This window comes from Xiphophorus couchianus, chromosome 10 (genome assembly GCF_001444195.1).
Source record: "Xiphophorus couchianus chromosome 10, X_couchianus-1.0, whole genome shotgun sequence".
NCBI classification, from domain to species: Eukaryota; Metazoa; Chordata; class Actinopteri; order Cyprinodontiformes; family Poeciliidae; genus Xiphophorus; species Xiphophorus couchianus.
In genome coordinates this window covers 10,442,350-10,457,805 of record NC_040237.1, presented here as the reverse complement: position 1 = coordinate 10,457,805, position 15,456 = coordinate 10,442,350, and the positions used below count along the sequence as shown (strand labels likewise).

The 15,456-nt window shown below is 40.0% G+C and overlaps 1 protein-coding gene across 1 annotated transcript in view; it reads left to right on the top strand.

Moving 5' to 3' along the window:
* The window catches only part of thrab (thyroid hormone receptor alpha b), a 113,079-nt gene extending 105,777 nt beyond the window's left edge, over window positions 1–7,302 (top strand). Inside the window, exons 9-11 of the mRNA XM_028029424.1 lie at window positions 2,966–3,112; window positions 5,327–5,585; window positions 6,555–7,302. Of these exons, the coding sequence (XP_027885225.1) occupies window positions 2,966–3,112; window positions 5,327–5,585; window positions 6,555–6,805 (657 nt within the window). The 3' untranslated portion in view covers window positions 6,806–7,302. The remainder of the gene's footprint in view (window positions 1–2,965; window positions 3,113–5,326; window positions 5,586–6,554) is intronic.
* Window positions 7,303–15,456: the final 8,154 nt, after the last annotated feature.

The window sequence follows — 15,456 nt, the reverse complement described above, 5'->3', positions numbered from 1 at the left end:
CTCTCCACAACCCTTCAGTGCACAGAAATCTCCTGTTTTTCACAGGTCCTAAACTTTAAACTGTTGCTCTTAGAAACATTTGCCAAATATTGAATTTGAATCTCTGTTTTCTGTCTTTGCAATTAGAAACAGAAACTGATCTAATTTAAGGCCCATTGAACATCTGCTTTTAGTTCAGTGCAGATTAAGTAAAAAATAACACACAAAAAAAACACGTTCCATACCACAGACCTGCAGGTTCCCAGAGGAGATCTCATCATCCTATCAGATGTTGTGTGCATTGTGTTTATAATTTTTGGCTTCTAACTGTTGAACGTTTTATCTCATCTTAAAAAAACAAAAACATCTGTATGTCATTGGGAATTCATACATTTTTACATACATTGTATATTCATACATTTTTTGGTTTTATTCTTGATCCACGATGCCAAAATTGTGGCAAAGCACCTTTTATTGATTGAAATTGGCTTTGAACTTGACTCATTGTGAGTGACCAGTTTTAATCGCCGTTGGTATGAAGCAGACGTACAATAAGCTCATTATGAACAAAGCTTCCAGAGATAATGTAATATGTATATAATATGTCAACAGTTCAGCACTTTAATGCTGAAAATACAATAACAAGGTACCTCCCCAACCCCTGTCAGTAAATCAGTTGAACTTTATTCATACTTAGGTCCATGGATCATGTGCAAGCTGCTAATTTTTATTTCTCTGATTGATTGATTCTTTAATTCACTTGAAGTCCATTTTTTAAAATTTTCTCTTTTCTCCATCTATGTACCTTGGACATAAACAAGGAGGTCTTGAAGATGGGCAAATAAATATTATGTATTATCTTAAATACTTAAACTTTTGTGTTTTTAACTTCAATAATCTCAATGTATCCATAAAAAAATTTCATGAATTTTCTGAAACCTAGTCATGGGTCAGAAAGTCCCCCAACAGGAATCCACAATTAAGACTGATGCTGTTGGAACGTTTTTAGAATAATATTGAACTGGAAGCTTTGTGTTGGAAAATGAGCGAGTTTTGCAGACAGCATCAAAAATACTGGGTGGAAAGTAAGTACTGGTATAAATTACTCCTAAACGTCCTAGTGTAGTTTGTTTTGAACTCTAATGGATTGTGCTCCCCAACTGCCCATAAATCTAGAATTACATTCTGACTCACCGAGCAAGAGGAAGCTCTGTGTGAAGGTCACCATGAGACACTTTGGTATTTTTCAGTCTGTAAATCTGTTAAAAACATCTTTTCATTCAAAAGTTGGTTTTGACTACGCAGATTCATGACTGACTTTCTGAAACTTGACTTTCTTTCTCTTCTTCCTTTCATTTGTTTTGTTTTCTTTCTTTTCTTTCTGATTTCCTTCCTTCCTTGTATCATTATTTTTGTTCATCTCTTGTTCTCATTCTTTTTTCCTCCATTCTATTGTTTCTTCTTGCCTTCCTTCTTTTCTCCCTCTTACTTTTTCCTTCCTTGTCTCATAAATTCCATCCTGTGCCTTTTTGTTTTTCTTTTCCATCATTCCTTATGTTCTTCCTGTCTTTCCGTCTTTACATTCCTTCTTCTTTCCTTCTCGTCTTCCTACACTGTGTCCTTTCTTTGCACCTTCATTCTTTCCTTGCTTTCTTTCTCCTCCAGTGCTCTTCTCTTTTTCATTCATTCCATTCCATACACTTGTCCTTTCTTCTGTCCTTCCATAGTCAGAAATTGATGGTGTATTGATAGAGTAGTGTACTTTCAAATGAAATCTGAAAAGTTGACTGGAAAAGTGTGGAGTATTTACGCAATTAATGGGTGGGAACCTTGGAGCAGGCCACCTTTTTTTCTTTCTTTCTTGAAAACAAGACCCAAGAAGAGACAAAGAAGTAAGCTTGCATTCCACATAAATCTTAAAACAGACATTTTCTATTAGTACTATCAAGGCTCCTCAGTTATTTTAGAAATCGGACTGATTTGGAAATAGAAAAGCACCGTGATTAATCCCCATCAGCTTCCAAAAGTTTTTCCCTGCATTAATCTAGGTAATCTGCAGAGCTTACTATGAAGACTTCTTTTTGCTTATTGCTGCAATTTTTTAGGTTCTCCGCACTTTTCTAATCACACTGGGGTTAAGGATGAACTCTGCAGAGACAAAAGCCATTAAACAACGTAAAATATGACTGAAAGACTGCGGAAGGAGTGTTATGCTTTCAGTATGTATAACCTGCAGCTGATTCTCTTGCGTCTCCCTTGACAGCTATTTTCTCAATAGTGATGTAAAAAATGTCCCTGACCTACAAACACTATGCTTAGTTTTTGGCTTTTTCACAGCATCCATCTCTGTCTTTCATGATTGATGACTTACTGTTTACCATGATTATTCTCATGCTTTAGTTTTATCCTGTTCATGGCCAGAGCCCAACTTAAATTAATTGCTATAGCTCTGACACATGCTTTATTCAGTGGAAGGTGACACAATATGTATCATTATCACCCCTCAATTTACACAGATTTCTGAATGCAAAGCCTTGACTTTTCCTCATTTGTCACATTAGACCCTGAAACGAAAGTGTATTTTATTGAGATTTTATGTGATAGACCAAGATAAAGTGGAGCGTAAATTTTTTTAAAAACTGGAAAAGGTTGGTTTGCAATTATTTGAGGTGAGCAATGGATGGGGCTTTGTGAAACATCAGCCTTAACCTTGATGAGAAATGTGTTTCATTGTCAAAGGAATTTGTCAAACTAATTAGTGATGATAAAAAATGCACAAAAATTATTAGCCTTAACTGTACACCGCAAAGGCAAACAAAAGCTGCACAATGTTCTTACAGGACCATGATGAAGGTTTTGATCCTTGTACGGTATGTCTTGACAGATACCCCTGAAAATTGAGATCTTTAAGAATGTCCTCTTCAGGTGTTATCTCTTAAGGATTATTTAACACCCAGCGCTAATCACTGCCTTTTTTCCAATGCAGCCAGAGAAGATTGGCCAATCTCCGGTTGCCCCGACGTCCGACGGAGACAAGGTCGACCTGGAAGCCTTCAGCGAATTCACCAAGATCATCACCCCTGCCATCACCAGAGTAGTCGACTTTGCCAAAAAACTGCCCATGTTCTCTGAGGTGAGGGAAGGTTGATTATTTGGCAGCAGACGACCAGTTCGTGCATAGATGAATGCCCCTGTCAGGCTGTGTGTGTTTGTAAGTGCTCATAGAGGTGTGAGGGTCATAAGTACAATTTGTCAAGCAGATCATTTAATCTGTCTGAAGGAAAGGCTAATGCATTTCATTGCAAATTTCTTCAAACTTCTTAAACATTTAAACTGCTTTACATTTAGTTTCATCTTGGGATTTTCTATTATAGATTTCCATAACTTCAGAAGTAAAAGAAGGACTTGTGGTTCTCAAAAGTTTATTCAAGTATCACCTTTTGCTGCAATTGCAGCTGCAAGTCTTTCAGTTATTTCTGTACTACCTTTGCACACTCTCATCATTTTCAATCTGTTGTCATTGATTTTAAGATCTTTCTAAAGATTCTCAGTCTGATATAGATCTGGACTTGATCTGGACTTGTCTGCCTTGATCTGAAGTGTCCTTCTGTGGCTCTGGTTGTATGTTTCGGCTCTGACAGACTTCATGACTTTCTTTCAAAAAGGATTTATTTCTTGTCGCTTTGTATTTGTGAAGCGAACAGACACTTGTGTTAGTCAATATTTCCTCCAGCACTGACTTACAGGTAGACATCTCAGGGAACAAGCTTTCTTACATATGATAGTCAGTTTGGGTAATATTAATTAGTTAACAGCTGATAAAGCAGTGACAAGGCATTATATTATTGGGCACTGATTAAAGAGTTATTGTCTGATGGGGCAGATGGATTTAAATAGGCCTGTGAGTGGGAATTTGTCGCATAATTAGCTACAGATGTGAAGAAGTTGCAACTGTAATTCTGTACAACATTTAGAAACAAAAATCGAAGGCAATGATGTTGAATCTGCTTTTTTTCAGTATAAATGTGTGTTTAACTGTTTCTTCCTTGATAGATGATACCACTGAAATCAATAAGAAAAAAAACTCATTGTGTTAACTGAGATGAAAATTAAAGCTTAGTAGATAGCAATGCCAGAATCTGCCTTGTTTTATCTCAAAATGATAAAAGACACTATAAATTTGGCTGTTTAATCTGATAACATTGGACTATGGAAAAAACCTATTTGAGCCATGAGGCTTCTTCATGCTGCCTGTCTGAAGCCCTGATAGGACAGCTGATAGCACAGAAACAAGGCCAGCAGTCATTTACTCACTAAAAAAACACTAATTAATTGCTGCTCCTTTAAATTGACACAGCCATAAATGCATTGTAAGTGTTTGGTTTGAGCTTCAGTTACAAGCTATGATTACAAATTTACAAGACAGATCAAGGCAACAAATGTCAATTAATCTGCTCGGGTGCCAGCAGCGACACAGGGAGAGTAGAGTTCGCACCGAGGTGAGATTAATTCAGTGAACGCATTCTGCACACGTAACGAGATGAGATTCCGCTGAGAGGGGCTTGCATCCATGTAAATCAGGGTGATTTTGAAATAATCTATTTATTCATGGAAACAAATACATGCTTGGTATTCATCCATCGTTTTTCTTCTGTTCTTGAACCACTTATTTTACTATTATATTTTTGTCTCCCTCATTATCTGTTAAACTTTGGTTGATGCTGGGAATTTTTTTTATTTATTTTTTTCGTCATGTGTAACACTGAAACTGAGGAAATTAGGCCATGCCCACACGAGAACACAACGGATCTGAACAATCTTTTTGTTTCCCTAAAATATTCTCATAGAAATAACACTGTTGCTATAAATGTCTTCATTCATATAAGAACACCATAAGTGAAAGGATGTGGTGCTCTGATGTTGCCTGGAAAATGCACAAACACAGGAATGGAGGGAGCATGTTTTCACAGAGCTGAAAAGCATAGAAAATAAATGCTGCCACCCTTTGTTTAGTTCTGATACTGGAGACATTACGGGTTAGAGTTACTGACTAACATTTATTTTTGGCCCATAGACAATAACCCATATAGACTATCATAAAGTGCAATGATTTGAGGGCTAGCATAACATGAAACATTTTTCATGTTATGCTAGCAACACAATAACATTGTGTTGTCCTGACCAACACAATGTTATTGCGTTGGTCAAGTGAGGAAACTTGTTCATTGTAAGGAATTTTTTTTCAACAACATAAATGTAAATGGATGCAGAATATATCTTCACATTTCTATGTTTGCATTGAATGATAAATGTGTTTTTTTGTTTGTTTTTTTTATTTGATCACCAGCTGCCTTGTGAAGACCAGATCATCTTGTTGAAGGGCTGCTGCATGGAGATCATGTCGTTGCGTGCAGCAATCCGTTATGACCCCGAAAGCGAGACGCTGACGCTGAGCGGGGAGATAGCTGTGAAGCGCGAGCAGCTGAAGAACGGAGGGCTGGGTGTGGTGTCTGATGCCATCTTTGATTTGGGCAAAAGCCTGGCGCAGTTCAACCTGGACGACACGGAAGTGGCGCTTCTGCAGGCCGTGCTTCTCATGAGTTCAGGTATCCTTAAAGAAAAAAGGCATCTTTCAGTTTATAATTTTATTTCAATGGCTTTACATTCCATTGAATGAAACATGTAGTAAGTACATGAGGTCTTACTTAATGTTATTTAAATAAAAATTTCAATCGTACTTCTCACTGGGAGGTAACATGTATAAGCCCACTAAATACTGTACATAGTGCTTAGAACTAGGTGTTTAAAAACCAAAAACTATCTTTTGAAGAAATGTCTTGTGTAAACCATCCCCAGGGAAAGGGGAACCGTGATTTCTCAGTAATTGAAACACACTTTTTGGTCCCCTTTCTTAAAGATTGGTTCCACCGTCCTAATCTGTCACTCCAGAGCCATTGTCCCAGTCCTCCATGTAACAGAAAAGAGGCTTGTCAACCAGGCCAATAATGCCCAGAGTCTTCACCATCTGAGGATAAATGCTCTGCACTCCAGGCAACGTGCTGATGAGGAGCTATCCGCTACTAACTGAGTCATGTAGAGGAAATAAATTTTGAACTTGGAAAATTTGCTTCTTCTACTAAGGATATGGGGACTGGATTAAGGAGATCCTCAAAGTTATCCTTACATTACCCAACAAGGTCCTTTGTGTGGGTCAGCAGCTCAAACCCTATGCCAAACAAGACATAGGGAATATCCTATGATTTCTTTTCTGAGTCACTTCCAGAACTTCCTTGAGACCAACCAAAAATCCGTCCCCATAGCTTCTCTGAATTGCACCTACATTTTTTCTCAACAAAGCCATCCATTAACTGCCAACAGGATTGTCAGTTCTGCTATATTGTCAGTAAACTGTTTTTTTTTTGTTTTGGTGTAGCATTATTGAGTAAAACATTTGTGCACCTGCTCCTGGCTTTCTCAGTGATTTATTGCTGTAGCCACACATCATCATAACAAGTCAAGAAAACGCTACCAAGTTCAGAGCTTTCTAAATGTTCCTTTGTCTCCTTTGTTGACAGATCGCTCAGGCCTGACGTCTGTGGACAAGATAGAGAAGTGCCAGGAGACGTACCTGCTGGCATTCGAACACTACATCAATTACCGCAAGCACAACATTCCCCACTTCTGGCCCAAACTCCTGATGAAGGTGACGGACCTGCGGATGATCGGTGCATGCCACGCCAGCCGTTTCCTTCACATGAAGGTGGAGTGTCCCAACGAACTGTTCCCGCCGCTTTTCCTCGAGGTCTTCGAGGAACAGGAAGTGTGACACGTGCAGATGCCAGCATGTGCAATGGGAAACAGGAAACAGGAGATGGGCTAAGCCACAGAGACACATGGAGAGTCTCATCGGCAGGAATTTGCGTTTCTCCGACATCAAATTCACAGTTTGTGGTTACAAAGAAACTGGATATAACCGGAAAGAAAACACACACCAGCAACAGGAGAATGGAACAAGAACCTCCTCCCTCTCTTTCTTACACCATCTCCTGTTTAAACATCCGTGTGGGGGCCCTTCTGTCTGAGCAAGCTGTTTTATCCAGAAAGAGTTGTTGCCATTTGCCAAGACACATCCACAAACACATAAAAACACTCACACACAGAGCCACAGCTTGTTTCACCTCAGTTCTTCAGGGCAGCGTTGTTTGTGGGGATCAGGTTCCCCTCCTTGTTTCCTTTTTTTTTTAATGCTTCTCGCAGTGCTCACGTTTTGAAGCAGCCTCAGAGCTGGTCAGAATCTTTCAGTATTATTTCTGAATAAGTGTTAAAACATCCATCCATCCATCCATTTCCTGTTCACCCTTGTCCCTAATGGGGTCGGGAGGGTTGCTGGTGCCCATCTCCAGCTACGTTCCGGGCGAGAGGCGGGGTCCACCCTGGACAGGTCGCCAGTCTGTCGCAGGGCAACACAGAGACATACAGGACAAACAACCATTCACACACACACACACACCCAGGGAGAATTTAGAGAAACCAATCGACCTGACAGTCATGTTTTTGGACCGTGGGAGGAAGCCGGAGCACCCGGAGAGAACCCACGCATGCACAGGGAGAACATGCAAACTCCATGCAGAAAGACCCCGGCCGGGAATCGAACCCAGGACCTTCTTGCTGCAAGGCAACAGTGCTACCAACTGCGCCACTGTGCAGCCCTAGTGTTAAAACAGTAGTTCAGAAAACACAGCCTAATTTCTCACAGTCATGTGAGCAGTCAGCAAACACTGCGAGCTAAAATTTCCTGTTTTTTTGTTTGTTTTTTTTCTCCACATTTCTTTGGTGTGCAATGGCGCCGATGGAAGCAAAAGCAACTGGACTCGGCTGCCAGGTAATCAACTCAATCTGAGCCGTTACTGCTGTCTTGTTGTTTTGTTTTGGAGCTGCTCCTCCTCTAAGATCCCACTGAAACAGGTGCTATATTTATATAAAAAAGGCTAGTCCAGTTTGATGAAAATGTTCTGTCAGCCTTTAAAAAGGCGGCAGACCATATTTACTTTTTTTTTTTTTTTTGTCATTGGACCGGCTCCTGTGACTCATACACATACAAACAAACATACATACGTACATACATACATATGTGCAGGCAGTCACTGTCTGTTCATACCGTCGTATGAATGACAATGAAGCGCTTCTCTCTCCAAGGAGTTACGACTCTGAAAGAAGGAAAGGAAAAACGAGATGGGAGGAGGGAGAGATTCCCTTTGAGAAGCAGAAAAAGGAGGAGCGAAGGCAGGGAGAGGAAATGCGTTGTAATGCCCGGACTGGGGTCAGAAGTAAATCTCCTGCACCCCGTCTGCCTCTGTCTTCATTTGACACACACATTTATATGAAAACACACAACTTCACCTCAGAGTAACATAAATGCCTCATTTTACTGTACACACTGCACGACAGTGTGGATTTAAAGCCCTAATCCGTAGGGTTTCTACAGAGTCCTCTCCTCATGGACTCAGCTCAGTGTGGCCCCTCCAGGCTTCCATACACACTTGCCTTTTTTAAAAAAAAAAAAAAAAAAAAGAAAAAAAGAAATGAATCTATGGGAGTCACTGAGAGTAGGCAAAAAGGCCAAGAAGGCTACCATTTACCTCAAATACGGACACACCCCGAGGATGGGGCGGCCATGCCGCCCCACGGTGTCAGGCACTACCTCACCTCTGTGGACACAGGGCAGCTGCCCACAGCCAGACATACACCATTCAACTGGTTCATATGTGGACTAACACAAAAGTTCAGACTTTTCTTTTTGTTGTTGTTCTTTTGCATAGCGGCACAAAAACACTCAAAGAACACACACAGACACACATTTAACTCTCTCACTTGGTTCTAATGAAAAACTGTACAAAAAGACAGGAGGGCCGACCACCCTTCCCCACCCTGCAGGGGGGAGTGGTACCCATCATATTCGGATCATCTCGTGTTCTGTTATTTGGGACCAAGCGTCATCCTTTCACCCCCGCTCTGTAAAAACAGAAACTGACTTACAGGAGCAACCAATGAATGGTGGGCACCCCCAACTTAGACCACCTCTGAGAGCAAGCAAGAGGAGCAGACGAGGCACAGGAAGCAAGCGTCCATGATGGCCTCCCAGATGGCCTCCCCCGTTGAATTAGCACACAGAGACCGGGCGTCTGCAAACGAGTGACTTTCCACAGCTCGCCCATGATTTCTGCCACTGGATATAGAACAAAACAGGATATCTGTGATTGATGGTCACCACATTAGATTTACAATCATGGGAAAAAGAAAGTTTCTAACAAGGTCACTGTCATTTTAATTTCAAAATTTGCGCCATCCACTCAGACATTTGAGAGGCTTTAAATAGTTCATAGTCCTAAGCGCCCTTTTCTGCTATATTGATTTTTGATGTAAAAAAAAAAATATTTATTTGATATTTGTCCAGTGACCAGTGTTGATTTCCACCTTTGATCAGTACAGTGATAGAAAAAAAACTACATTGAATGATCAACTGTAGGATTTATTAGTTTCTCTAAGCACTGTAGATTATCCTCCACTTTTCATTACAGCAAAATATTCCCTGTTGAGTTTGGTGTTTCTGTCCCGTTGAGTCCAAATTTCAGCCATGCTCCTGCTGTCGGAGAGAATAATTCTTATTTCACTCTACAATACATTGTTTTATAGAGGAATATATGATCAAGCCGCCTTTTTACTGAGACAGCAAATCGAGGCCAAATCATCCCCCTTCCACCACTGTGCTTGTGAGTTGGTGAAGGACTTTGTTCCTGAAGTCTTACGATTCATTGCTGACCAGGAACCCTAAGTCATGCCACTGTAATTTGATATTGCTATAAAACTTAACATTTAAAATGCTCATTGGGTTTTCACAGTTCTTACGAGTATTGCATATTTTCATTTTGGGGCGGAATTTGTTTTTAACTTTGGGCAGTTTACAAGTTTAAATCATGTTCATAAACTCAGAGTAGAATGTTCAGAAATGGCCTTATAGCCATCCCTACATTGGCGGCACCAACAGTTCCTTCCATAAACTCTTTGCTGATGTCTTTCTGCCTTAACATTGTGCTAGCCCACTAATGTTTGACTCCCAACCAGCTAACTATCAGAACTCCCATTTTGAAGAGGCTTCTGGGTCACACTTGGTGAATTGATTTCTACTAGACTTACTTTTAAACCCCATGGCAACAAAGGTGGAATTTCTTTTTGTCATGATTGTAATCAAATGTCTTATGTATCCCAGTTCTTGTCACTATACCAGTAATGTGTAAAACATCCATGGCAGACATCATACATGAGGCAGCTGAATGACTATTAAAGAATACAGCATCTGTTATAAAATCCCACTCTGTTCCTTCAATTTTGGGTCCATGCCAAATCTGGGTTCCCCTCCTATAAAAGAATCAGTTCTATTTAAATGTCAAGCAGCAGTCCTGTACATAATGGATAACTCACACCTCTACCAGATGGATAAGCATCCGCAATGAAATGCTAAAGAGGACCTGGAATGTTGCTCCTTAAGCACATCTACAGCTTCTGGGGATTGATCACTTCTCCTGTTCTGCCATCCTCATGGCCTACCTTGGAGCTGAGCTCAAGCCGTCATTACATCCCCATTCAGCCAGGCTAGTGGGAGTTTTTGCACTACTGGAGCGGTCCTCACTTTCACCCTTTCCTTTTCAAAGTTTTATCTGTACACATTTGTTGGCCCAACTCACCCTAAATGGGAATCCTTGACCACTCTGTATAACAGAGGCTGACAGCCACAGTGGCCTCAGGCCCAAACCTTTCCTGTTGTCGGCGTCATGCTGACAATCCAGAAAAAACAGGGAGGTTTGTGAGAGACCCCTGCATGGGAGGGTTTGGAGGGCTGTGTAGCACTTATCGTCTTCTCGTAATCATCATCATTACTTTTCAGATCTGGGGCCCTCCAAATTGTTTTTCCTCCTCTTCTTAACCTTGCTGTTTCCCCACGGGTTTGGCCAAGAATCCCTGACACCAAACAGGTTCCGGGCCTCTCCACCTTGTGAGACAAGGCTGGCTATAACCGCCTTTCAGAGAGGCGCCACCGATTGAATGTGAACAGCAAAGCAGTAGAGACGAGATCGAGAGATTTGAAGACGCAAGGAAGCTAAAGAAAACAAAATGCCGTTATTAACTTGGATTAAAGTGGGAATTGTGGATGGGGAAATGTTGGATATGCAATGTCCCCCCCAATTTAGGTGCCCCAACCTCTTCTCCCACACCAGCCGAGGACCCAAAATGAGCCCCAGCCCCCACCTCCTCCTCTCAGTTCCAGTTGAAAATTTTAATACTGTGGGGGTCGGAAAAGATATCCCACATTCCAGAGATTGAGGTTTGGATCACCTCTTTGTTAAACAACTGAAAGAGGAGTGTAAGAAATCTGATGTCCTTTTGTTGAGCTGACATGGTTTTTGTGTGTCACTGAGGGGGTTAAATGCTGCTTTTCCTTATGGGACAAAATAAAATCTGAAATGATATGAATCCATAAAACAAAATTAAAAAAGAGAGGACTTTAAAAAAAAGACTCCTAAACAGAATTATTGGAGATTTTCTTTTTCCTTGTTTTCGTATATTTCTTTGTATTTTGATGCTTTAACTGCTCCGTGTAAAAGAGAGAGGAAAAAGAAAATGGCTGTAGTCACTTTTTGACCATGTGTGCAGTGTAACGTTGGAGAAATTTCACTTCTTTTGCCCACATCTGTCTTTTGTGTTGAGAAGCCAACTGATGTGTTTTGTCTAGTGTCTCTCCAGTTGTCTGTCCTCTTTTATCAGAGGAGGAACTTAGAACCAACAAAACAGGAGTTGCTTTTTTTTATATTCTTATATATATTTCTCTTTTTGTAATGGAATACAACAGAAAATAATGCAACCTTAAACTGAAAAATACTGAAACACAAGCCTGTCATACCTCACGCAACACAAAACTCATATGAACTTGGGAGGCATCGTGTTTTGCAGGCACATGTAAAATTGCAGAGATGCATATAGACTAAAAAGGAACAGAGAGTTACGTATTGGGCCTGTGTGTACGCATCCGTATACAAGTTCAGCTCAATAAATTAGATTATTATTGCAAAGTTAATTGATTTCAGTAATTCAATTCAAAAGAGAAATCATATGTAAGACTTCCTGCACACATTGATAAATTTCAAATATTTATTTCTGAGTTAATGTTTATGAATATGGCTCGAAGCTAAAAAAAAAAAAAAAAACACATCCAGTTTTTCTGGAAAAAAAAATGGGGGTGGGGGTGATATATCGTACCAATATGTTATGGTCTACAGAATCATTTGGAAGACTACTGACTGGACAGCTGACAGTATAGTCATTGACAGGCTCTACAAGGAAGGTAAGCTACGAGAGAGTGCTGTATTCAAGCATTTTAATGGAAAATTGAGTAGAAGGGAAAGATGCACAAGTAAAAGGATAACTACAAAATGAAAGTCATGGACTGAGGCTGAAGCAGCTTATTACTATACTATTATTATTATACTTGGTCAGGGCTTTTTTTTGCATGAAATACAAAAAGATTCAGCTCGTTATTGGCATATTCACCAATTCAGATTTTTCTGTGGAATGCAACGCCAAATTATTTGCAGAAAACCCGCCTTTTCACCTTTTTTTACTGAAAATGCAGCTTAGGAGCAAGGCTACGTGACACTCTATTGTCTGGTATTTGCAAAGCAGCCAATCCAGGAGTAGTATTGATTTATCTTGCCGTTGTTTGGCTATACCCTGAAGTACAGAGACAAGGTAGAATTTAGATATTGGCTCCTGTGGTAGTGCTAAGACAGTTTCCACGGTGATTATTATTGCATATTGAGGTATATTTGGTGTTTGGTATAAAATAGTCAGTTTCAGGAATTTTTAAGAAGGGCTTTTAAGTATTTCAGGATTTTATCTATTTGCGGGTGGTCGTGGCCCCTTACTGTTGACATGACAGCTAGAAAACAAGATTAGCTTCTCCAAAGTTCTCTAAATTATATTCAAGCTTTGTCCCTCCACTGAACTTTCTATTATTAAGCTTGGTTGAAACACTATTAGGGTCCAGTTTTTTTAACTATAGCTTTTTGTTGCTCTTGCAGAAGATGTCCGTCACTTTCTGCTGCTCAACTGTCAAGTCTGGAGTTTTCCAAATAATTGTGCTGAGCATAACATGGCCATAAAATAATATCCTGTTTTAGTGATATCATATTTTTCTAAGAAACAAAATTTGGGGTTTTCATTAATTGTAGGCTATAATCAACCAACTGTCACTGTATGCAATACATCTATCAAATTAGTTTTACTTTGCAAACAGAATTACTGAAAAGAATTTACTTTTCTATGATATTCTACATTATTGAGATGCGTCTGTTGGTTTTTCCTCAAGGTTTGGGGCCCTCTTATTGATTTGGATCTCAGATGAACCCACGGACATGCTTTGCTAAAATCACTCAGCACTTCTCTGACTCTGTTGTAGATCATGACTTAAAAAAATGTGAACGGCCCAGAGACTGAGGGATGTTTGCTTCTGTAATGGCTGATTGTTTTATGGAACTGAATGTAGCTGAATGAGGGGGGCACTGGACCTTAACCTGGCACCCACAACCCAGCTTCCACTCACCAGCAGAGAGGATAGTGGTGTCACACAGACATTAGGGGGGGAAAAAAACTGAAAGGATATATTGCCCGTTTGCAAGGTGCAATACTCTGTACTTTTGTATGTTTTTGGTTTGGATTTAGTTTTTGTTTACTTTTTACTTTTTCAGGGGTGGGGAGGGGAAACATGATCAATGATGTAAATACAAAACCATACAAAAACACTCAAGATTCATTATAAAAAGTCACCTTTACCGCTCCATCCCATTGTCATGTAAGTGAAGACAACAAAATAAGCGAAGAAATGTGTAATGCTTTTTACAACTTTTTATGTGTGCACGCTGTCACATGTGCATGCAGGTCCATAATCAAAAGTGACCCTTGACATTAATCATAACCCCCTGTGCCTCGTCTTGTTTGCAAAGAGATAAAAAGCCTATACCCTCTGTAGTCTCATGACGACATGAAGCGCTACATGTGTGGCTGTGGGTTTTTGTGTGTGCGTGCTCAGATATTGTCCTTTAAAACTGATGATGCGAGTGGTGACAGCAGCTCAGTTAGCTGCAGGAAAGGAAAGAAGTACACTTGGACTCTTTGTCTAGCATCTATCTCAGCTAATTCAGCTGCTAAGCACTCACATTGTTGTCATCAAAGTGTAAAATGGATCTGACCATTTGTCCAAAGCATCGTTGGGTTCCAAAAGCTAGCTTGGAAATGTTGCAGCATCAGCTTATACTGGCCCCAGTTACACTAATATTTTAAAATTCTATTGGTTTATGTATGTGTGGTTCTGGGAGAATTATTATTTTTTCCCCAAAATTGAATGTCCATTCTGCCCTTGATACATAAAATGGCGTGTAAATGGGGTCTTAGATGATGACAGCAGTTTGAACTTTCCATTGTTTCATTCAAGGGTAAAATTTTTCTCTGTTTTAACTACAGATGCACCAATCAGGCTTTTCCTGGCTGCTACTGATATCCTATTCCCAGACCGGTTTATTTGCATTGCACCAATTCACAACAAATCTCATATCAAGGAAGTTTGAAAACAAAAAGACCCAATTTATATCTAGAAATATAATCAGTTCAATATAATCCAATCAGATGGACAGATTGCAATTCAATGAAATTGCAATTCCAGTTCAATCCTACTTATAATACAATGCACTCAAGTTTATAATGGCAATTGCTAAGAAATTATTTAAGGACCCACAGTTCTCTTGTATCTGGCACAAAAGGAATTATAAAAGTTACAACTTTTATAAAAGTTATGTTATGGATACTGACTACTGTCAGTATCCATAACGTTGGTATCCTTACCATTGATGGGTTAAATAAATACTGTAGGTCACGGGAAAACTGGCCGTTTGATTGGTGCTTCTTCCATCTGTAGACCACCTACTAAGCTCAAAGTGAGCTTTTTTAGGCTGATTTTGAGAAACTTTAAATCCAGCCCCAACTAATTTTGATCTATTCTCACATGTTGATGCTTTGGACAAAGGTGAAGATTGTCTCTAATGTCATTTGTTTCATTTTGTTTTTCTTCTTATTGGTTGTGTTTGGTTCCCTGCCCCTCCCCCTATGCCAAATATAGAGTTTGTTGAGACATGCAAACAGCAAGATGTCTATGCAATCTCCCCTCCTAAATCTTTTTCCCAAAAAAGAAAGACAAGCTCACTGCAACAAAGAGCCAGTCTGACTAATTAAAATCAAATTTGACCTGGCTTGAATTCCAGAGGCTCTTTGCATGACCCAAGGACCCTTGCTGCTCTTGTGTGGGCACATATCCTGACTGCTCAGCGGCGCTGGCCTTACCGCCCAGCTTTTTTGGCTGGTCCAAAGGCGCAG